Here is a 24,570-nt window from a genome sequence, read left to right as displayed (position 1 = left end):
ATAGAAACCCCAGAGATAGCTAAACCCACACACATACTGTCCCCTTATTTTTGATAAAGGAGGCAAGAATATACAATGGAGAAAAGACAGCCTCTTCAATAAGTGGTGCTGGGAAAACTGGACAGCTACATGTAAAAGAATGAAATTAGAACACTTCCTAACACCATACACAAAAATAAACTCAAAATGGATTAAAGACCTAAATATAAGGCCAGATACTATCAAACTCTTAGAGGAAAACATAGGCAGAACACTCTATGACATAAATCACAGCAAGATCCTTTTTGACCCCTCCTAGAGTAATGGAAATAAAAACAAAAATAAACAAATGGGACCTAATGAAACTTAAAAGCTTTTGCACAGCAAAGGAAAACATAAACAAGATGAAAAGACAACCCTCAGAATGGGAGAAAATATTTGCAAATGAAGCAACTGACAAAGGATTAATCTCCAAAATTTACAAGCAGCTCATGCAGCTCAATATCAAAAAAACAAACAACCCAATCCAGAAATGCGCAGAAGACATAAATAGACATTTCTCCAAAGATACACAGATTGCCAACAAACACATGAAAAGATGCTCAACATCACTAATCATTAGAGAAATGCAAACCGAAACTACAATGAGGTATCACCTCACACCAGTAAGAATGGCCATCATCAAAAAATCTACAAACGATAAATGCTAGACAGGGTGTGGAGAAAAGAGAACCCTCCTTGCACTGTTGGTGGGAATGTAAATTGAGACAGCCAGTATGGAGAACAGTATGGAGGTTCCTTAAAACACTAAAAATAGAACTACCATATGACCCATCCCACTACTGGGCATATACTCTGAGAAAACCATAATTCAAAAAGAGTCATGTACCACAATGTTCACTGCAGCACTATTTACAATAGCCAGGACATGGAAGCAACCTAAATGTCCATCGACAGATTGAAAGAAGATGTGGCACATATATACAATGGAATATTACTCAGCCATAAAAAGAAACGAAATTGAGTTATTTGGGGTGAGATGGATGGACCTAGAGTCTGTCCTACAGAGTGAAGTAAGTCAGAAAGAGAAAAACAAATACCGTATGCTAACACATATATATGGAATCTAAAAAAAAACAACAAAACCCAAAATGGTCATGAAGAACCTAGGGGCAGGACGGGAATAAAACCACAGAACTACTAGAGAATGGATTTGAGGACGTGGGGAGGGGAAAGGGTAAGCTGGGACAAAGTGAGAGAGTGGCATGGACATATATACACTACCAAATATAAAACAGATAGCTAGTGGGAAGCAGCCACATAGCACAGGGAGATCAGCTTGGTGCTCTGTAACCACCTACAGGGGTGGGATAGGGAGGGTGGGAGGGAGGGAGACGCAAGAGGGAAGAGATATGGGAACATATGTATATGTATAACTGATTCACTTTGTTATAAAGCAGAAACTAACACACCTTTGTAAAGCCATTATACTCCAATTAAGATGTTAAAAAAAAAAAACCCCAAACAATTAAGAAAATGGTAATAGGACCATAAATATCAATAATTACCTTAAATGTAAATGGTTTAAATACTCCAACCAAAAGAAACAGACTGGCTGAATGGATACAAAAACAAGACCCATACATATGCTGTCTACAACAGACCCACTTCAGACCTAGGGACACATACAGACTGAAAGTGAGGGGATGGAAAAAGATATTCCATGCAAAGGGAAATCAAAAGAAAGCTGGAGTAGCAATTCTCATATCAGACAAAATAGACTTTAAAACAAAGACTATCACAAGAGACAAAGAAGGACACTACATAATGATCAAGGGATCAATCCAAGACGATATAACAATTACAAATATATATGCACCCAACATAGGAGCACCTCAATACATAAGACAAATGCTAACAGCCATAAAAGGAGAAATCAACAGTAACACAAAAATAGTAGGGGACTTTAACACCCCACTTTCACCAAGGGACAGATCAACAAAAATGAAAATAAATAAGGAAATACAAGCTTTAAATGATACATTAAACAAGATGGACTTAATTGATATTTATAGGACATTCCATCCAAAAACAACAGAATACACTTTCTTCTCAAGTGCTCATGGAACATTCTCCAGGATAGACCATATTTTGGGTCACAAATCAAGCCTTGGTAAATTTAAGAAAATTGAAATCGTATTAAGTATCTTTTCTGACCACAATGCTATGAGACTAGGTATCAATTACAGGAAAAAAAACTGTAAAAAATACAAACACATGGAGGCTAAACAATATGTTACTAAATAACCAAGAGATCACTGAGGAAATCAAAGAGGAAATCAAAAACTACCTAGAAACAAATGACAATGAAAACACAACAACCCAAAAGCTATGGGATGCAGCAAAAGCAGTTCTAAGAGGGAAGTTTATAGCAATACAATCCTACCTCAAGAAACAACAAACATCTCAAATAAACAACCTAACCTTACACCTAAAGCAATTAGAGAAAGAAGAACAAAAATACCCCAAAGTTAGCAGAAGGAAAGAAATCATAAAGATCAGATCAGAAATAAATGAAAAAGAAATGAAGGAAACAATAGCAAAGATCAATAAAACTAAAAGCTGGTTCTTTGAGAAGATAAACAAAATTGATAAACCATTAGCCAGACTCATCAAGAAAAAAAGGGAGAAGACTCAAATCAATAGAATTAGAAATGAAAAAGGAAACGTAAAAACTGACACTGCAGAAATACAAAGGATCATGAGAGATTACTACAAGCAACTATATGCCAATAAAATGGACAACCTGGAAGAAATGGACACATTCTTAGAAAAGCACAACCTTCCGAGACTGAACCAGGAAGAAATAGAAAATATAAACAGACCAATCACAAGCACTGAAATTGAGACTGTGATTAAAAATCTTCCAACAAACAAAAGCTCAGGACCAGATGGCTTCACAGGCGAATTCTATCAAACATTTAGAGAAGAGCTAACACCTATCCTTCTCAAACTCTTCCAAAATACAGCAATGGGAGGAACACTCCCAAACTCATTCTACGAGGCCACCATCACCCCGATACCAAAACCAGACAAAGATGTCACAGAAAAATAAAACTACAGGCCAATATCTCTGAGGAACATAGATGCTAAAATCCTCAACAAAATACTAGCAAACAGAATCCAACAACACATTAAGAGGATCATACACCGTGATCAAGTGGGGTTTATCCCAGGAATGCAAGGATTCTTCAATATACGCTAATCAATCAATATGATACACCATATTAACAAACTGAAGGATAAAAAACCATATGATAATCTCAATAGATGCAGAAAAAGCTTTTGACAAAATTGAACACCCATTTATGATAAAAACCCTCCAGGTAGTAGGCATAGAGGGAACCTACCTCAACATAATAAAGGCCATATATGACAAACCCACAGCCAACATCGTTCTCAATGGTGAAAAACTGAAACCATTTTCTCTAAGATCAGGAACAAGACAAGGGTGCCCACTCTCACCGCTATTATTCAACACAGTTTTGAAAGTTTTAGCCACAGCAATCAGAGAAGAAAAAGAAATAAAAGGAATCCAAATAGGAAAAGAAGAAGTAAAGCTGTCACTGTTTGCAGATGACATGATACTATACACAGAGAATCCTAAAGATGTTACCAGAAAAATACTAGAGCTAATCAATAAATCTGGTAGAGTAGCAGGATACTAAATTAATGCACAGAAATCTCTTGCATTCCTATACACTAATGATGAAAAATCTGAAAGAGAAATTAAGGAAACAATCTCATTTACCACTGCAACAAAAAGAATACCTAGGAATAAACCTATCTAAGGAGACAAAAGACCTGTATGCAGAAAACTGTAAGACACTGATGAAACAAATTAAAGATGATACAAACAGACGGAGAGATATACCATGTTCTTGGATTGGAAGAATCAACATTGTGAAAATGACTATACTACCCAAAGCAATCTACACATTCAGTGCACTCCCTATCAAACTACCAATGGCATTTTTCACAGAACTTAGAACAAAAAATTGCACAATTTGTATGGAAACACAAAAGACCCCAAATAGCCAAAGCAATCTTGAGAAAAACGGAGCTGGAGAAATCAGGTCTCTCGGGACTTCAGACTATACTACAAAGCTACAGTAATCAAGGGTTTCCCTGGTGGTGCAGAGGTTAAGAATCCACCTGCCAATGCAGGGGATATGGGTTCGGGCCTTGGTCCGGGAAGATCCCACATGCCACGGAGCAACTAAGCCCATGTGCCACAACTACTGAGCCTGCGCTCTACAGCTCCCGAAACACAACTACTGAAGCCCACGTGCCTAGAGCCTATGCTGTGCAACAAGAGAAGCCACCGCAATGAGAAGCCCGCGCACCACAACGAAGAGTAGCCCCTGCTAGCTGCAACTAGAGAAAGCCCGCGCACAGTAGCAAAGACCCAACACAGCCAAAAATAAAATAAATAAATTAAAAAAAAAAAAAGCTACAGTAATCAAGACAGTATGGTACTGGCACAAAAACAGAAATATAGTTCAATGGAACAGGATAGAAAGTCCAGAGATAAACCCATGCACATACGGTCACCTTTATCTTTGATAAAGGAGGCAAGAGTATACAATGGAGGAAAGACTGCCTCTTCAATAAGTGGTGCTGGGAAAACTGGACAGCTACATGTAAAAGAATGAAATGAGAACACTTCCTAACACCATACACAAAAATAAACTCAAAATGGATTAAAGACCTAAAGGTAAGGCCAAACACTATAAAACTCTTAGAGGAAAACATGGGCAGAACACAGACATAAATCACAGCAAGATCCTTTTTGACCCACCTCCTAGAGAAATGGAAATAAAAACAAAAATAAACAACTGGGACCTAATGAAACTTAAAAGCTTTTGCACAGCAAAGGAAACCATAAACAAGATGAAAAGACAACCCTCAGAATGGGAGCAAATATCTGCAAACAAAGCAATGGACAAAGGATTAAACTCCAAAATATACAAGCAGCTCATGCAGCTCAATATCAAAAAAACAAACAACCCAATCCAAAAATGGGCAGAAGGCCTGAATAGACATTTCTCCAAAGAAGGTATACAGATTGCCAACAAACACATGAAAAGGTGCGCAACATCACTAATCATTAGAAAAATGCAAATCAAAACTACAATGAGGTATCATCTCTCACCTGTCAGAATGGCCATCATCAAAAAATCTACAAACAATAAATGCTGGAGAGGGTGTGGAGAAAAGGGAATCCTCTTGCACTGTTGCTGGGAATGTAAATTGATACAGCCACTATGGAGAACAGTAGGGAGGTTCCTTAAAAAACTAAAAATAGAACTCCCATATGACCCAGCAATCCCACTACTGGGCATATACCCTGAGAAAACCATAATTCAAAAAGAGTCATGTACCACAATGTTCACTGCAGCTCTATTTACAATAGCCAGGACAAGGAAGCAACCTAAGTGTCCACTGACAGATGAATGGATAAAAAAGATGTGGCACATATATACAATGGAATATTACTCAGCCATAAAAAGAAACGAAATTGAGTTATTTGTAGTGAGGTGGATGGACCTAGAGTCTGTCCTACAGAGTGAAGTAAGTCAGAAAGAGAAAAACAAATACCGTATGCTAACACATATATATGGAATCTAAAAAAAAACAACAAAACCCAAATTGGTCATGAAGAACCTAGGGGCAGGATGGGAATAAAGACACAGACGTAGAGAATGGACTTGAGGACACGGGGAGGGGGAAGGGTAAGCTGGGACGAAGTGAGAGAGTAACATTGACATATATACACTACCAAATGTAAAATAGATAACTAGTGGGAAGCAGCTGCATAGCACAGGGCGATCAGCTTGGTGCTCTGCCACCACCTAGAGGGGTGGGATAAGGAGGGTGGGAAGGAGGCTCAAGAGGGAGGAGATATGCGGATATATGTATGCATATAGCTGATTCATTTTTTTATACAGCAGAAACTAACACAACATTGTAAAGCAATTATACTCCAATAAAGATGTTAAAGGAAAAAAGAAAAAAAATTAACTCCCTTTAAATAAACATGTTATTTTATTAAATTTTTTCAAAGACAGCTTTCATGGTAATCCCACTGTCTCTCTCATAGAAAGCTATCAGAATTAGCCCATTAAATAGGAATTAAGTGAAATACTCATTACAAGGTAGCTCTGAGATGAGATTTAAAAGTCAGATACTATTCCTTAGAAAAGGCATATTCTCTATTTCAAATATACTTAGAGGTAAGAGGCAGAGAGGACCCAAGATGTAATATTGAAAAAATTACTTCAACAAACACATATTACTTTTAGAGTACCAAAAAAATCCCTTAAAAGTAAATAAAATCTATATTCTATTTTTTAAGAGAAAAAGAAAGGAAGAAAAGAAAGAAAGAAAGAATCCCAGAGATAACAATTGAGCCTGAGATAATATATATAAGCTAAGTTTTTTCTGTGTCTTTCTTTCCAGGGCCAAAGTTCCCTTTTCCTGGTATGGTGCTTTTACTTATGACTCTTTAGCAACATAGTACAAAATACAAACTCTTTGCCTTTGGGAGTGTCACAGATGGACAGTCTCACCTATTTCATTTTCCCATTTCCAGAGGCTGAGATTATTGAGCTATAGAGACACTGCATTATTGTGTACTAGGGAAAAAAATGTGTATTAATTTATTAGCCTAATATGGCTTAGGGCCCCTCAAACAAGGGATGCAGGAAATCTAAAGTTGATTCATTAGACTTGCACAACGGTGCATGCTATGGGGCATCCTAAAGGAAAAAGACATGGGAGAGCTGGAGGCCATCATGTGTAAGATTAAACGAATCCATCATTCATGAGTCCGTTACTCTAAATAAGTATAGGAAGTTATCATTTTTTCTTTATAGCAACCTTCCAAATTAGGGCTTTTCTTCCATACAGATCAGCCCGCTGGGCTAAAACATTTATTCAACAGGAACAATTTCTACTGTGAATTAACAGGCTGGGATTAGGGTTTATAAATCAACCTCTTGAGGTTTGGGTAAGCAGGAGTCAGACCCCCAGAATGTAAAAAGCCCTAAATAACTTGATTAAACTAAGATTCTGGACTGCAAAGCAGAAATCTAATAGATCCAGAATGGAGGTAACTACTGAGGCTCACCTTTCTACTGGGGTCGTGCCTCAGCATGTGCCTGGTCAATCCCCACCTGTGATACTTGTTTTCTCTCTAACAATTGAAAATTACCACCTGTGTTTCAATAGAACCACATGAAAAACACACAAAAAGCAAAATATGAGAGATATTTTTAGTTAATATATTTTGACATGCTGATAATCTTCTTCTACTATTAAACCAGAAATAAATTTTAAACTTTCCCCAGTTACAATGCCAGGCATGTTGAACAGGTGTCTGAATGAAATTAAGTTTAATTCTGCATGTTGTTCTTCTACTATCAGAAAAGCAATACCAAAGAAAATGCAGATATACTGTGGTTCCTCTTAATTGCTTTTCTAGTAAGTTTCTATCTCAAAACTAACCCTTTTACAACTGTAATTATATCCAGGATTCTGTCTTCTTCCCTTTCCCATTACTGATATGTAAGAGAGTTTCTATTACTTCCTTTTATCAAAGAAAGCTTAAGTTTACTTTTTTCCTCCCAGGAAAAGAGGGCAGGATTTAATCAAATTTAATTAAGCACGTGTAAAGCCCTAAATTATCTTCTTTCATTTTTCCTCTACTTTTCATTTTAAAAGAACTTATCATAACCTGTAATTTTAAAAAGCAAGTATATAGATATTAGGAAAAGAAAGGAATTTTATCATTTACAATATTCCACCTTCTAAGAGATTTTTAGAAGATCAAAAAAAATCATATCAGAGAAACTCAAGTAAAAGGCAAATAAAGAAAACATTTCACATGACTTCTTAGAACTAACTTATACACAAGATAAATAAATTTATGACCAACCAAAGAGAGTAATACATTCCCTGATTCGGAAAAAATTCTCATTAAAACGTTTTTTATATATTTTAAGTATACATACCCCACACTCTGCTACATCTCTATATTTTCCAAAATGAAGAACCTATGACCCAAAGCAAAAAAATAACAGTATTATATCAATCTATCAGAATCAAAATTACCATAAACAACACAAGGACAAAATTAATACTACTAATTGTAAACAGTAAGTTTCATGAAAAAAGCAATACATACACGTGCTTTTGTGTTTCGGTTAACAGTTTCATAAACTCCCATGTAAAATTCAGGGTCAAACATATCCTGAATCATGCAGCGAAACTTCACAAAACTGTTAGGTTTCAAATAATGAAGAGGAACTTCATTCAATGACGGTACCTTTAACAAAAACAAACAATCAAGTCAAAATATTCTGTGTATAAAACATTAAGCGCATATACATAGACATATATATCCAGACTCAACCCGCAATTCCCACACACACACAAAATCAAGGGAGCCAAATGATCTCAATGGTTAATACAACACAATTGCTAAACAAAAGTACTTGCTGTGTTCTTGCAAGTTTGTATGATGACATTTGACTATAATGTAAAAGGATGCTTTTCCTTCATAACACTTTCCAATTAGCAGAAAGGCATTTGCTTTGTTGAGCTCTTCTCTTAAAACTCGTACATGCCAATTCTTTTAAAATGAAGGCAATAAAACAAAAGATAATCGCTCTCACAACTACCCATTTTTTTCATGGTCAATTACTGCCACCTAGAGGCGCCAATATAGAAGCACTTATTTGCTTGAATTTAAGTTTAAGTTGCAAAAGAGACCAAAACCTTTTAATACATATGCACTTAAAGCAGAGGGCAGTGCACATTAATTTATATATATTTAAACTGTGTATGGATTACTGCTCTACTGTGAGAAACTGCAAGTCTGCCCAACCCTCGCCACCCACCCCTCCCCCCCCCCCCAATAGCAATGAGCTCACCCATTTAGGAGCATTATTTTCCTTCAGCTTTTCCTTAAAATACTCAATTACTTTCTTCTCCCAGCCAGGATTAACTCCATTTTGAGCTGAAAGAAAAATATACTGTTCAAAGCTGAAGGTACAATCTATAGTAACAGACTATGTTCACACATTAGTTTAGTGTGCGCCTTATTGGAAGCACTGAACAAGACACCAGAAGCTGCCTTGTTGGGGGGTTGGATATTACAATCAGGGCGAGGCTGACCCCCTGCAGGCTCTCAGGAGCTAACAATCTCCTGAGAACACCCACAGAATGAGATACGAAGCTCCCTAGACAAAGCAGAACAGGAACCATCATTTGAAAAGCACACTGATCTTTGAAAACATTTTTATACAGATTTAAAAAATTTTTTTACAATTACCCTGAAATGAAGAGCAGAGAATGGTGGTGGGTTTTTTTAAAGTTTTTATTTGGGAATAATTTCAAACTTTCAAAAAGTCACAGTGAAAAACATGTCACAATGATAATTACAAAGAACACCTGTAACCTTGCCCTTTACTTTATTTGCTTGCTCTCCCTCTCTCCCACATATTTTTCTGACTCACCTGAGATTACATTACACACATCATTTATTTTTACCTTTAAATAGTTCAATGTGTTTCCTAAGAATAAGGAGATTATCTTATATAACCACAGTACTTGTTATCAATCTCAGGAAATTCAAAATTGATACAATACTTTTTATCTAATCTACCATCCATATTCCAACTTGTCATTTGACCCAACACTATCCTTCATTGCACTTTTTCCACTTCAGTACAGGACCCAGTCTAGAATCACATACTGCTTTTAGCTACCGTGTTTTTTTAATCTCCTTTATTCTGGAACAGTTCCTCAATCTTTATCTTTTATGACATTGACACTGCAGAATACAAACCCTTTATAAAAAAGTAGAAATCTCCTCACTGGGTCTGTCTGACGTTTCCTTATGAGTAGATTGCAGTTACGTGTTACCAGTCAGAGTGCTACATGAGGATGCTGTGCCCTTGTAGGTACATCATTTACAGACAAGCTGTCCATCTTCCCCTCATCAATGATGTTAATTTTCATCACCCAAAGTGACAGCCAATTCCTCCACTGTAGTTACTTTCTTCCCCTTACAACTAAAAAGCAATCTACAGGAGATACCTCAGATAATTTTCATGAAATTTGCCCTGTTCCCAAGACTCAGCATCCATTTTATGCTTCTTGCAATGATGATTGCAAAATCAGAGAAAGGTGTTTTTAATGTCATGTTAAAGAAAACCGGACTTTGAAAAATTATGGGAATTGGTCAAGACCAAAGAGCGAATCATCAACAGAATTAGGAATATATGTTTTCATGAACTAGAACTACCTAACCATAGCTGGTCAGTACTTTCACCATCACACAGGTACCATACTCATCACACAGGTGCTATGGAGATGTGGCGTAAAGGAATTTTGTCTATATCTGTTATGGAGCTGATTCTGTTAGAAATACTCATAAAATCCTGCTAACACCATGCTGCAGCAGAGATTCCAAATGCTTTCACTTAACTGAGCAAAGGACGGTTCTTAAAAAGAACTCGTGGAGATGAAAAACGAGGAAGTGATTCTGATGTGCAATGAGGATTAAATCTACTAGTAGTCAACTAGTCCTCAAAGCTTGGTTCCCAGACTAGCAGTATTAGCACCACCTGAGTGGTTGTTAGAAAGGCAAATTCTTCAGCCCATCCCAGACCTACTGAATCAGAAACTCTGGAGGTGAAGCCTAGCGATTCATGTTTTAAAATACCCTCGAGGTGATTCTGATGCACACTGACATTTGAGAACCACTGCTCCACTAGACACATGCCAATAAATGATTACGGAATTGGACGGCGGGGGGAGGGGACCAAAATGGGTATTTTTGCTTCTAGTCCAAATGGATGTTTAAAGAAAAGACCTACATGCAGCCATGACTGCGAACACCACTATGCTGACTACGTTTGTGTAAGAAACTTGAATATACCACATCACAGGTGATGAAGCTACATCAAAGAGTGATTGGGAAGCAGTAAGTTACTTCTAAGTAACTTACATGTACACAAAATGTTCTTAAGTAAAGGCCAGCTTACAAATATCTGGTACTGCTGGACAATTAAAGGACTGCAATAGATAATTCCAAAATTATCAAGAGTTCAATAACTATCCATTATTTATTAAGCCTACTGTGTGCCCAGCACTCTGCCAGGTGCTATCAGGATACTTAGAATTGAAGGAACTTAGAGCTAAGATAAGCTATGGATAGAATAACAGGCAAAAGCAAAGAAGAGAAACTAACGTAGGTCAAAAAAATCTCAGTGAGGGCTTCTGAAAGAGGTGTTTGAGCCAGGCCTGGGAAGAAGGGTAGAACTGAAACATGTTGACGTATGAGGGATGGGCATATTCCAGACGTAGAGCACTCTGGGGGAAGAAAGAGTAACGGTAAACCAAGGACAAGGATGGACACTACCAGAAATTCAAATACATGGAGCACTAAGTGCCTGGAAAAGAATAAAGCTACTGAACAAAAGGAAGATGAGGCCAAACACATCACAGAGTTTTCAATGCCAGGCTACAGATCTGCTCTCTATTCACAAACAATTCACCTTTACATTTCCAGGGTCTAGCAAGGGCCTGGGACATAGCTATCGGAGTTAGAGAAATAAACATTAAATAAGTACAATGTAGAGAAAATAGGTTGTTTCGCAAGACTAGCATCCATTTCCCCTTTTCCTAGTGACAGTGCCTCTTTTTGAGGGAGGAACCACAGCACCGTCACTCCCAGCCCAAGGGTGGACCTGACCTAGACCTCACAGTGGTTCTGATGATCAGTTTAGGGATGCATCAATCAAGGACAATCCTGGGAATAAGGCTTAGTAGCTGGGTTCAACATTATAGGTTATAATCCCGCAGCTGCATGTGGCCACAGTGACCAAGGTCTGTCTGAAAACTAAGCCATCCCAGAGGAAAGTGGAGTAAAAAGGCTGATTTCTGTAGACACAGTTTGAAGTATTTGGCTGTAATTGAGTCTGACGTTAACCCTCTCAGGAACCGTTATCTGAGACACCGTATTCATCTTCTCTGGTTTAAGTAGAATCGAGTTGGGCCATTTGCAACCAAGAGACCTGCTGAGCACACACATATCACTCTATTATATTTCCCATGAATTCCTGGCCATCTGAATGTGGGCACCACTGCACTCAATCCTGCCCTAGTTCAAGCGGTCAGGGGAACTGAGGAACAAAAAATATATACGCTTTCACACTCTCAGCAACAGCGTATGAGGGTTCTAGGTATTCTACCTCACCAACACTTGGTCTTGTCAATCTTTTTAATCCTAGTCATTGTGCTGGGTATGCAGTAATATTTCACTGGGGTTTGAATATGCATTTCCCTAAGGACTAGTGATGTACACCTTTTCATATGTTTATTGACCATTCTAATAATCCTTTTGTGAGGTGCCTGCTTATTAATTTTGTCCATCTTTTAAAAAAATGATTTTGTTAGGAATTCCCTGGCAGTCCAGTGGTTGGGACCCCATGCTCTCACTGCCAATGGCCAGGGTTCACTCCCTGGTTGGGGAACTAAAATCCCACAATCCACACAGCACGGCCCAAAAAAAAAAAAAAGATTTTGTTGTGGCATCAATGATTTGTACAAATTTTGTGTATTCTGGATGCAAGTCTTTTGTCAGATATATGTAGGGCAAGTATTTTCTCCTAATCTGTAGCTTGCTTTTTGACATTCTTAATGGTGTCTTTTGATGGGAAGTTTTCAATTTTGACAAAGTCCAACTTTTCAATTTTTTCTTTTATGGTTACTGACCCCAAGGTCATGAAGATATTCTCCTGTTTTTCACTTTTCACATTTAAGTCTGTAATCCATATCAAATTAATGTTTTTGATTATAGTGTGACATAGACATCAAGGCTCATTTTTTTCCAAAAAGATATCCATTTGTTCCAGCATTATTTAATTAAACAACTTTCTAGCAGTAAATTGCTTTGGCAAACAGAGTAACAATTAACTGTCATACATCTACCAAAGAGAAAATATGCAAAAAATAACCACTCACTAAACATATGCCACAAACCCATGGTCAAAACCAGGAACTTCACTCATACACTGCCAATCTTTCCTGCTATAGAATTAGCAAACTATCATAGTTCCAAGTCCATCAGTGATGAGAAATAGATGTTGTGACTGGGGGAAAGTCTCCTGGTTGGTCCTCAGCAGCAATAAATGATAGGTTTTTTTTTTAAATAAATAAATAAACAAATAAATAAATTGCTTTGGCACTACTGTCAAACTCAACTCATTGTATTTACGTTAATGTATTTCTAGATTTTCTGTTATGTTACACTGATCTAGTTGTCTATCCTTATGCCAATACTATATTGTTTTAATCACTATAGCTTGATAGTTAGTCCTAAAATCAGGTAGTTATGTTCTTCATCTTTGTCTTCAAGTCTGTCTTGATTATTCTAGATCCTCAAGTTTTCTAAATAATTTTGAGGAACAACTTGTCGACTTTTATGTAAAGTCTGCTGAAATTTTGATTAGGTTTATATTGCATAGTATAGATTCGAGGAGAACTGACATCTTAACAATATCGAGTCTTCCAAGCTATGAACTCTCCCATGGGAGAGAGCATAAGGAAACTTATGCATAAATTCCAAGAGACTCCATCTGTCTTTTCCCCTTATGATCCGGCTGTGTATCCTTACCATGCTGTTTTAATAAATCTTAGCCAGGAGTACAACTACATACTGAGTCATATATGTCATTTTAGCGAACCTCCAAACATAGGGGTGGTTTTGGAACCCCCAACACATAAGTGTATCAATAGTTCATTTCTTTTTATTGCTGAGTAATATTCCACTGTTTAGCTGAACTACAATTTGTTTCTCCATTCACCCATTGAAGGACATTTAGATTGTCTCCAACTTTTGATGACTATAAATAAAACCATTATAAACACTTGTATGCAAGTTTTTGTGTGAACATAAGCTTTCATTTCTCTAGGGTAAAAACCTAAGAATGCGACAGCTAGGTATATATATATATATATATATATATATATATATATATATATATTATATACGACTAACATTTTAAGATTCTGCCTATTTCCCAGAGTGGCTGTACCATTTTTCATTCTCACCAGCAAGGTATAAGAGACTCAGCTGTTTGCATTCTTACCACTACCTGGTATTGTCAGTATTGTCAAATTTTTTAAAAAATTTTAAAAATTTTAAAAATTTTAGCTCTACCAGTAGTTGTGATATCCCATTATGCTTTAAATTTGCATTTCCCTAGTGACTAATGATACTGAATTCTTTTCATGTGGTTATTTGCCATCCTTATATCCTCTCTGGTGAAGTGTCCATTCAAATCTATTTAAATCTTTTGCCCCTTTTTAAAATGGCTTAATAATCATTACATTTTCCTTATATATTCTAGGTATGTCCTTTATCTGATATACGATTTTCAGGTATATTCTCTCAGCCTTTCATTTGCCTAACAATGCTTTTGCAAAACGAAAGTTTTTAATTTTGATGAAACCCAATTTGTCAAATTTTTGTTTTTATGCATTATGTCTTTGGAATTATGTCTAAGAACTCATAGCCAAACCCTGGGTCATGAAGATCTTCTCTTTATTTCTAAAAGTTTAACAGTTTAAGGTTTTATACTTAGATCTATGACCCATTTTGAGTTTGTTTTTGTATAAGGCATGAGATTTCGGTTGCAAGTAATATTTCTGCATTTAAATGTCTAATTGTTCCAATATCTTAGTTAAAAATAATCATATTTTTCCATTGAATTGGCTTTTGTATATTTGTCAAAAGACAATTAGGGCAACAAGAATGTGCCTTAAAAACATGCTAAGTAAAAAAAAAAAAAAAACATGCTAAGTGAAATAATACAGACAAAAAATACAAATACTGTATCCACTTATATGAAGTACCTAGAATAAGCAAATGCATAGAGACAAAAAGTAAAACTGAGGTTCCAGGCGGGCAGTGGAGGGAGAGTGGACCTGAAAGGAGGGAACTCCATTTTATCTTGAGTGAGTCTGGATAGTAGGTGGCTGTGGTAGATAGAATAATGACCCCCCCCCAAAGATGTCCACATTCTAATCCCCAGAACCTGTGAATATATTATGTTACATGGCAAAAGGGAATTTAGGCGGAGCTGACCTTAAAACAGGGAGATAATCTGGGGGGATCCAAGGTAATTACAAGGGTCCTTAAAAGTGGTAGGAGGCAGAAGAGGAAGTCTGAGTAAGAAGATGTGAGAAGAACTTGACCAGCTGTTGCTGGCTTTGAAGATGGAGGGGGGCCACAACCCAAGAAATGTTGGCAAACTCTAGAAGCTGGAAAAAAGACAAGGAAGTAGATTCTCCCCTAGTGCCTCCAAAAAGGAATGCAGTCCTGCTGACAACTTGATCTTATCCCAGTGAGACCCAAATCAGACTTCTGGCCTCCAGAACTGTAAGATAATAAATTTATGTAACAAACGCTGGAGAGGGTGTGGAGAAAAGGGAACCCTCCTACACTGCTGGTGAGAATGAAAGTTGATGCAGCCACTATGGAAAACAGTATGGAGGTTCCTCAAAAAACTAAAAATAGAGTTACCATATGATCCAGCAACCCCAGTCCTGGGCATATATATGGACAAAACTATAATTCAAAAAGATACATGAACCCCTATATTCACAGCAGCACTATTCACAATAGCCAAGAAATGGAATCAACCTAAATGTCCATCAACAGATGAATGGATAAAGAAGATGTGGTACATATATACAATGAAAACTACTTGACTATAAAAAAAGAATGAAGTAATGCCATTTGCAGCAACATGGATGGACCTAGAGATTATCATACTAAGTGAAGTAAGACAGAGAAAGACAACTACCATATGACATCACTTACATGTGAAATCTAAAATATGACACAAATGAACTTACCTACAAAACAGAAACAGACTCATAAGAGAACAGACTTGTGGTTGCCAAGGTAGAGGGGGGTGGAGGAGGGATGGATTGGGAGTTTGGGATTAGCAGATGCAAAACAGCATACACAGAATGGATAAACAACAAGGTCCTACTGAATAGCACAGAGAATTATATTCAATATCTTGTGTAAACCATAATGGAAAAGAATATAAAACAGAATGTATATATATATATATATATATATATATCTCTCTATATATATATATCTATATCTGAATCACTTTGCTATACAGCAGAAATTAACACAACATTGTAAATCAACTCTACTGTAATAAAAAAATAAATTTATGGGTTTTTTTGTTTTTTTTTTTATTTTTGGCTGTGTTGGGTCTTCGTTTCTGTGCGAGGGCTTTCTCTAGTTGCGGCAAGCGGGGGCCACTCTTCATCGTGGTGTGCAGGCCTCTCACTATCGCAGCCTCTCTTGTTGTGGAGCACAGGCTCCAGATGCGCAGGCTCAGTAGTTGTGGCTCACGGGCCTAGGTGCTCCACGGCATGTGGGATCTTCCCAGACCAGGGCTCAAACCCGTGTCCCCTGCATTGGCAGGCAGATTCTCAACCACTGTGCCACCAGGGAAGCCCCACATTTATGTTGTTTTAAGCAACTAAATTTGTGGTAGTTTGTTACAAAAGAGATAAGAAATTAATAGGGTGTTTTTTAAGGAATTGGTCGATTTCATACAAGTCGTTCAATTTATATCCATAAAGATGTTTGTATTATTCTTTTCGTGTATTATTCTTTCACATGTCTCTAACAGTATCTCCCATTTCGTTCCTGATGTCAGTAATCTTTGTCTTTTTTTTTCTTTGCCAGTCTGAAGATGCATATGAATTTTACTTATCTTTTCGGGTAAAAAAACAACAAAACACCCAACGAGCTTTGGGTTTCATTGATTTTTTCTTCTGTTTTCAACTTCATTCATTTCTGCTCTATATTATTTCCTTTGTTCTGTATGATTTGGGTTTATTTTGCTCTTCTTTTCTAGTTTCGTAAAGTATAAGCTTAAATTATTGGTTTGAGACCTTTCTTCTCTTCTAATAAATGCTCTTAAAGTCTCTCAGTACATCTTTGGCTTATCTCACAAATTTTGATATGTTGTGTTGTCATTTTTCTTTAGTTCAAAATATTTTAGAATTTCCCTTGTGACTTCTTTTTGATCCACAAATTGTTCAGAATGTTATTTTCACAAGTCTGAATTTCTTGTTATCTGTTACTGATTTCTATTCTAATTATATTATGGTCAGAGAACATACTTTGATGATTCCAATTCTCTTAGGTTTGTTAAATATTTGTTTTATGACTTAGGATGTGGTTTACCTTGGTGAATGAATGTTCCATGTGCACTTGAAAAGAATGTGTATTCTGCTGTTGTTAAGTAGAGGGTTCTACAATAGTGAGATCTATTTGACTGATGGTGCCTATATCCTCGCTGCTTTTCTCTCCACTAGTTCTGGTACAGTTCTGAGAAGAGTAGTAGCATGTCCGACTATAATTGCAGACTTGTCTACTTCTCCTTTTAGTTCTGTCAGTTTCTGCTTGTATTTTGAAACTCTTGCTAGGTGTCTTTACATTTAGGTCTTCTTGGTGAATTGACTACTTTATCATTATGTAATGCGCCTCTTATTCTCTTCTCACACAACCTTTCCTAAAAATAATTTAAAATTTAAAAAGACTCCAATAAAGAGGTAGGCACAGGATTCAAGAAACAACAGAATTCATGAACGCAATGGAAAAAAAAATCCCAGTATGAAAACTAAGCAATAAACCTAAAAAGCAACTGACACAAATTAAAAGAGTGATTCAACAGGCTCATTAAAGAACATCCACGAAAAGATAACAGTCTGGAGTAAAAAAATGATGTGAATAAAATGCTGGGAGAACTTAGTGAAAATGATGTCAAAATTCTCTTCAACGGGGAGAAAATGCAATAATACAAACAAATATAAGTAAATTAAATTTTAACACACTACTGCTTAACAAAATAAGATACATACATACCTGACAACATAGCCTCAAAAATACAAAAAGCAACAACTTTCAAAACTAAAGAGAAAAAAAATAAAACAGCAATCACAATTACAGACTTTTCCACAGCTCTCTCAGAAACATAAATTAAGCACAAAACACAAAAACAAATAATATAGCAAATATGAATAAGATAATTAGCAAGTTCTCTAATAAATATATAAATATCCAAACAGAGAGTGTATTTTTTAAGTACACAGGACATTCACAAAAAGTTCTATGTACTAGCCACAAAGGAAACCTCAATAGATATGAAACATACAATATGTTTTCTGACCAAAATGTGACAAGAACTCAATAGCAAAAGGAAAGCTTAAAACAACTGCATCCTCATGTCCTTGATGATTTAAGAAAAAACAAATAAACTTACACTATTAAAAAATCCTTAGTTTAGAAAGGAATATGGAGTGATAATTATGAAATACTCTTGGATGACAAAGAAAGTTGTACAGGTTAATATCTGTGGGTTACTAAAGTGGTGTTTAGGAAGAAAGTTACAGATTTTAACACATTTATCAAATACCAAGAGAGAATGGAAATAGATGAGTTTATTAGCATTCAAGTTAAGAAGCTAAAAAAAGAGCAATAGGGACTTCCCTGGTGGCGCAGTGGTTAAGAATCCACCTGCCAGGGCTTCCCTGGTGGCACAGTGGTTGAGAATCTGCCTGCCAATGCAGGGGACACGGGTTTGAGTCCTGGTCTGGGAGGATCCCGCATGCCGCGGAGCAACTAGGCCCGTGAGCCACAACTACTGACCTTGCGCGACTGGAGCCTGTGCTCCGCAACAAGAGAGGCCACGATAGTGAGAGGCCCGCGCACCGCGATGAAGAGTGGCCCCCGCTCGCCGCAACTAGAGAAAGCCCTAGCACAGAAACGAAGACCCAACATAGCAATCAATCAATAAAATAAATAAATCTTTAAAAAAAAAAAAAAAAAAAAAAAAAGAATCCACCTGCCAATTCAGGGGACACGGGTTTGAGCCCTGGTCCGGGAAGATCCAACGTGCCGCGGAGCAACTAAGCCCATGCGCCACAACTACTGAGTCTGTGCTCTAGAGCCCGTGAGCCACAACTACTGAGCCCACGCGCCTAGAGCCCGCGCTCCACGACAAGAGAAGCCACCGCAATGAGAAGCCTGTGCACCGCAACAAAGAGCAGTCCCTGCTCGCCGCAACTAGAGAAAGCCCACGCGCAGCAACAAAGACCCAATGCAGCCAAAAAATAAATTAATTTAAAAGAAAAAAAATTTTAATTAAAAAAAAAAGAGCAATAGAACAAACCAGAGAGTAACAAAGGAAATAAAGCTAAGGGCAGACATCAATGGAATGGAGAACCAAAACACCAATACAAATGATTAATATTAAGACAGACAAATTTTCTGGCATGCCTGTACAGTAGAAAAAGATAAAAAGAAAGAAAGAATAAAATATACAAATAAATAAAAACAACGATACAAATAAGACACAAAACTAAAAGGAAAAAATAACAAAACTTTAAAAGGAGAAATACTATAGATAAATACTAAAAACTATGTACAATATCATGAACTATGAACTAATAACTAATAAACTAATTTTGAAAATTCAGATAAAATGGACAAATTTCTGAAAAAATATAAGTTGCCAAAATTGGCACAAGATTAGAAGACTGAGTTCTTATTTTTATCACAATTTGGTCAAAAAAAACATTGTAGGTCCAATATCAATGAGAGAAACAAAAGAAACAGTAGCTAATCTTTCCTCCCAATCCCATGAAGTTCCAACTCCAGAAAATTCTGCAAAGTTTCAGGACAACTTCACAAAAGATAAAGAAGCAAAACTCCTATATAAACTATTAACTTCTGAATCCAATGGAATATATATTTAAAAAATCATGTTCAAGCAGTACTTTTATCCCAATAATGCAAAACAGTTCGTTATTAGAAAATCTATTAGTGTAATCTGCCACACTAAAAGATTAAAGAAAAAAAAAATGATCTTCTCGGGGGATACAGAACCAAGCATTTGATGAAGTCCAAGACCTATTTTATTATGAAAAGCTGTAAATTATGGCTTGATATTAAACCTTGGGGTTTAAGAGAAATGATTTGACCTTGTTCTTAAAAGACTATTCTTAAACCAAAATAATGACAAGATTGTACTTCCTTCCCTACTGGTCCAAACACCCTAGTAAGTCCTACAGGGAAAACAACTATACAGTCATAAATTGTAAATGTTATTCACTGATTTTTTAAAAATTGAACTATAGTTATGTACAATATTGTATAAGTTTCAGGTGCACAATACAGTCATTCACAATTTTTAAAGGTTATACTCCATTTAGTTATTATAAAGTATTGGCTGTGCTGTACAATATATCCTTGTAGCTTACTTATTTTATACATGGTAGTTTGTACCTCTTAATCTCCTACCTCTATTTTGCCACTCCTTCCTTCCTCCTCCCCACTGGTAACCACTAGTTTGCTCTCTATATCCATGTATTTCTTTTTGGTTATATTCAGTAGTTCATTTACTCACTGATTTTTAACCCTTCTAACATGATCAGACAAAGCACAAATTATAGTCACAGATAGAATATAAATATTATAAAGTTTGGTAATATACAATGACTGACACAAATTGGGTAGAAGCAATGGAGGGCAGTAAAGAGACACTAATTTCCTCAGTGAAAGACTTGAATTAGTGTCTAAAATTGTTGGAGGAAAAAAGAACATGCCTTTAAATCTAAAAGGAAAGCAACAGAAGAATTAAAAATAGTGTAAGTGAGAAACCAGAAGCTTTTCCACTAAGAACGGGAACAAGGTAAGGATGCCCCCTCTCTCACCACTCCTTTTCAACATGGTACTGGAGTCTTAGCTAATGCAGTAAGACAAGGAAGGGAAATAAAGGTATATGGATAGGAAAAAATAATAATAAAACTCTCTGTTTGCAGATAACATGATTTTCCATGTAGAATACCCAAAAGAATCAACAAAAAACCCTCCTGGCACTAATAAGCTATTAAAACAAGGTTACAGAATGCAAGGCTAACATACAAAAGTCAATCACTTTTCCTATGTACTCCCAGTGAACAAGTAGAATTTGAAATTAAAAACATAGTATCATTTGCAGTAGCATTCCCCAAAATTAAGTTCTTGGGTATAAATCTAACAAAATATGTATAAGATCTATAGGAGGAAAGCTACAAAACTCAAAAGAAATCAAAGAAAAACTCAATAAATGGAGAGATAGTCCATGTTCATGGACAGGAAGACTCAATATTTTCAAGATGTTGGTTTTCCCAACTTCATCTATACATTCAATGCAATTCCAATCAAATCCCAACAAGTTATTTTGTGCATACTGACAAACTGAATCTAAAGCTACAGAGAGGCAAGAGACCCAGAATGGCCAGCAATAGTGAGGAAGAACAAAGAACAAAGTTGGAGAACAGAGAACCTTTAAAACTCAATGATAAGAAAAAGAACAACCCAATTAAAAACTGCGCCAAAGACCTGAACAGACACCTCACCACAGAATGTATACATTGTGACCACCTAGAGGGGTGGAATAGGGAGGGTGGGAGGGAGACGCAAGAGGGAGGAGATATGGGGATATATGTATAGCTGATTCACTCTGTTATAAAGTAGAAACTAACACACCATTGTCAAGCAATTATACTCCAATAAAGATATTAAAAAGGGCTTCCCTGGTGGCGCAGTGGTTGAGAATCCGCCTGCCAATGCAGGGGACACGGGTTCGAGCCCTCGTCTGGGAAGATCCCACATGCCGCGGAGCAACTAAGCCCGTGAGCCACAACTACTGAGCCTGCGCGTCTGGAGCCTGTGCTCCGCAACGAGAGGCCGCGATACTGAAAGGCCCGCGCACCGCGATGAAGAGTGGCCCCCACTTGCCGCAACTAGAGAAAGCCCTCGCACAGAAACGAAGACCCAACACAGCTAAAAATAAATAAATAAATAATTTTTAAAAAAAGATATTAAAAAAAAAGTATACAGGTGGCAAATAAGCAAAAGATGCAACACATTATATGTCATTAGGGTAATGCAAATTAAAGCAACAATGAGCTACCTCTACACTCCAAAATCCAGAATACTAACAAATGCTGGAGAGGATGTGGAACAAGAGGAACTCTCATTCATTGCTGGAGGGAATGCAAAATAGTACAGCAACTCTGGAAGACAGTTTGGCAGTTTCATATAAAACTAAACATACTCTACCCATACCAATGGCACTCCATGGTACTTACCCAAAGGAGTTGAAAACTTATGTCCACAAAAAACCTATACACAAATGTTTATAGCAGTTTTTATTTGTAACTGCCAAAACTTAGAAGCAACTAAGGTGTCCTCCACTAGGTGAATGGATAAGTAAATTGTGGTATACCCAGACAATGGAATGTAGTGCCAAAAAGAAATGCACTTATCAAACTAGGAAAACACATGGAGGAAACTTAAATGCATATCACAAGTGAATGGAGCCGATCTGAAAAAGCTACATAGTATATGATTCCAACTATATAACATTCTGGAAAAGGCAAAAAAAAGCTATGGAGACAGTAAAAAACAGATCAGTGGTTGCCAGGGGTTAGAGGGGAGAGGAGGATTAAGAGGCAGAGCGCAGAGGATTTTTAGGGCACGGAAACTATCCTGTATGATGCTATGATGAATGTATGTATGTACATATTATTATACATTTGTCCAAAGCGACAGAATATACACCACCAAGAATGAACCATAATGTAAACTATGGACTTCAGGTGATAATGATGTGTCAGTGTAGGTTCACCAATTATAACAAATGTACCACCCTGGTAGTAGATGTTGATAACAGGGGGGAGGCTATGCATGTGTGGGGCAGGAGGTATTTGGGAAATCTCTACGTCTTCTGCTCAATTTTGTGGTGAACCTAAAACAGCTCTAAAGAAGTCTTCAAAAACGAGGATGGGGGGAAAAGTACACATTGAGACTCAAATGGAAGTAAAATATATATTGTTTAGAATAATGGTTGTAAATTATAAATTTTACCAAAGTATAGTAGCTAATGTTTAGTGAACACTTAAAAAAGACTGTGCCAGGCACTATTTTAAGCACTTTATATGCATTATCTCATTTAATCCTTTTAACAGGCTTAAAAAATGGATTTTCTTATTAGTCCCATTTTACAGATGATAAAATTGAGGTAAAAAAGGTTAATTAATTTGACATGTTCACACTCCAAGTTAGGAAGTAAGAGGGGCCAAGCAGTGACCTACTACAGAAGTGGTAGGAGTAGTCTACCCTAAGTGCTAGCAACAAGAGATACATTTCCTGCAGAGAATTTAAAAATAATAAAACCAACTAAAATTCATTCTGCTTCTACCATCACTCTGAATTGGCAATTCTAAACAATGTCAGTGACAAAACATTCTTCCCCAGAAAATCTTTTGTTGGTATTAATCCCAAACAATTGTGGGAACTAAACTAAAACTACTGCTGAGTTTTAGTAATATATGTGGTAGTGTCAAATTAGCACATTTTTACTACTTAACCTTTAATGAATATTGCATTCTACATAGAAGTTAATTTGAAGAATCCTCAGTTACACACTTGGCTCCCAACATAGACACAGCTACATGAATATGTTTGGATAGTAAATTTCTAAGTGGTACACAACAGTCCAAACTTGGTTAGAGCAGTTAGTATCCCCCAAGCCCTGTGGTACTCTAGAGTCCTACATGTATACAAAAGATTTTAAATAAACAAACAATAACCCAGTGATTGTAAAGATGAAGAAGGAGAACTTGAGTTACTTCAATTCTATCTTCCATGGGACAACTTGTTGGAATTGTTATTTGTGTTTAATAAATCAGTGAAACAGTGAGAAGTGAGAGGGGAAGTAGGTGCAAATTTTACTCATACATGAAAATTTTACTGAATCTGAATCATATCTTAAAATTGAAATGTATTCTTCTTAAATGGCTATTTATTTTAAAGCTAAAGAATGAATTATGAAAATATGTTAGTAACATCAGCGGAAAGATTTGGTATCTCTCTAATTTGTCTTTTTTTTTTTTAATTTGTGTCTTTTGCAGATGTTTCAGTTTTATCAAAATTCACTTATTAGTCATCGGACAATTCTTTATATAAAATATTATTATATCAAACTATAACTAAAAGACCAAAATTCAAACTATTAGGTAGGTATAAACACTACCAAGTAAACAGTTGAGTTTTGTCTGCAGAAACTTGATAAGTTATTAATACAAAGAATTCATTAATTATACAATTAATACAAACTTATTCAAATCTAAAGTGTGGTACCCCTACCAACATGAAACAACATCAACATAACAGAACTCAACAACAACAAAAAATTCTAAAATGGGCAGGGAGAAGTTGCTAGAAGCAATGTCTAGATCTATTTTGAAATATGTAATTACCTTAAGCACTGCATATAGCTTTATTTCATGATTATTACTGAAAATAATTCTGTAGTATAAAGAAGGGAGGTGTTAAAAAATGATTATAGACAAATATTCTGGGTATGGCCC

General features: G+C 36.5%; 1 protein-coding gene across 2 annotated transcripts in view; it reads right to left on the bottom strand.

The window, feature by feature from the left end:
• The window catches only part of MCMBP (minichromosome maintenance complex binding protein), a 69,605-nt gene that overhangs the window by 38,033 nt on the left and 7,002 nt on the right, over positions 1-24,570 (bottom strand). For both annotated transcript variants that reach the window (XM_059899162.1, XM_059899163.1), the window contains exons 2-4: positions 8,976-9,061; positions 8,228-8,368; positions 8,055-8,096 (exon numbers count right to left, since the gene is read on the bottom strand). In XM_059899162.1, coding sequence (XP_059755145.1) covers positions 8,055-8,096; positions 8,228-8,368; positions 8,976-9,061 — 269 coding nt within the window. The remainder of the gene's footprint in view (positions 1-8,054; positions 8,097-8,227; positions 8,369-8,975; positions 9,062-24,570) is intronic.

The sequence above is a fragment of the Balaenoptera ricei genome, chromosome 16 (assembly GCF_028023285.1).
Source record: "Balaenoptera ricei isolate mBalRic1 chromosome 16, mBalRic1.hap2, whole genome shotgun sequence".
NCBI classification, from domain to species: Eukaryota; Metazoa; Chordata; class Mammalia; order Artiodactyla; family Balaenopteridae; genus Balaenoptera; species Balaenoptera ricei.
Note: the sequence above shows the minus strand (reverse complement) of the source record. Positions and strands in the feature narration are given on the sequence as shown.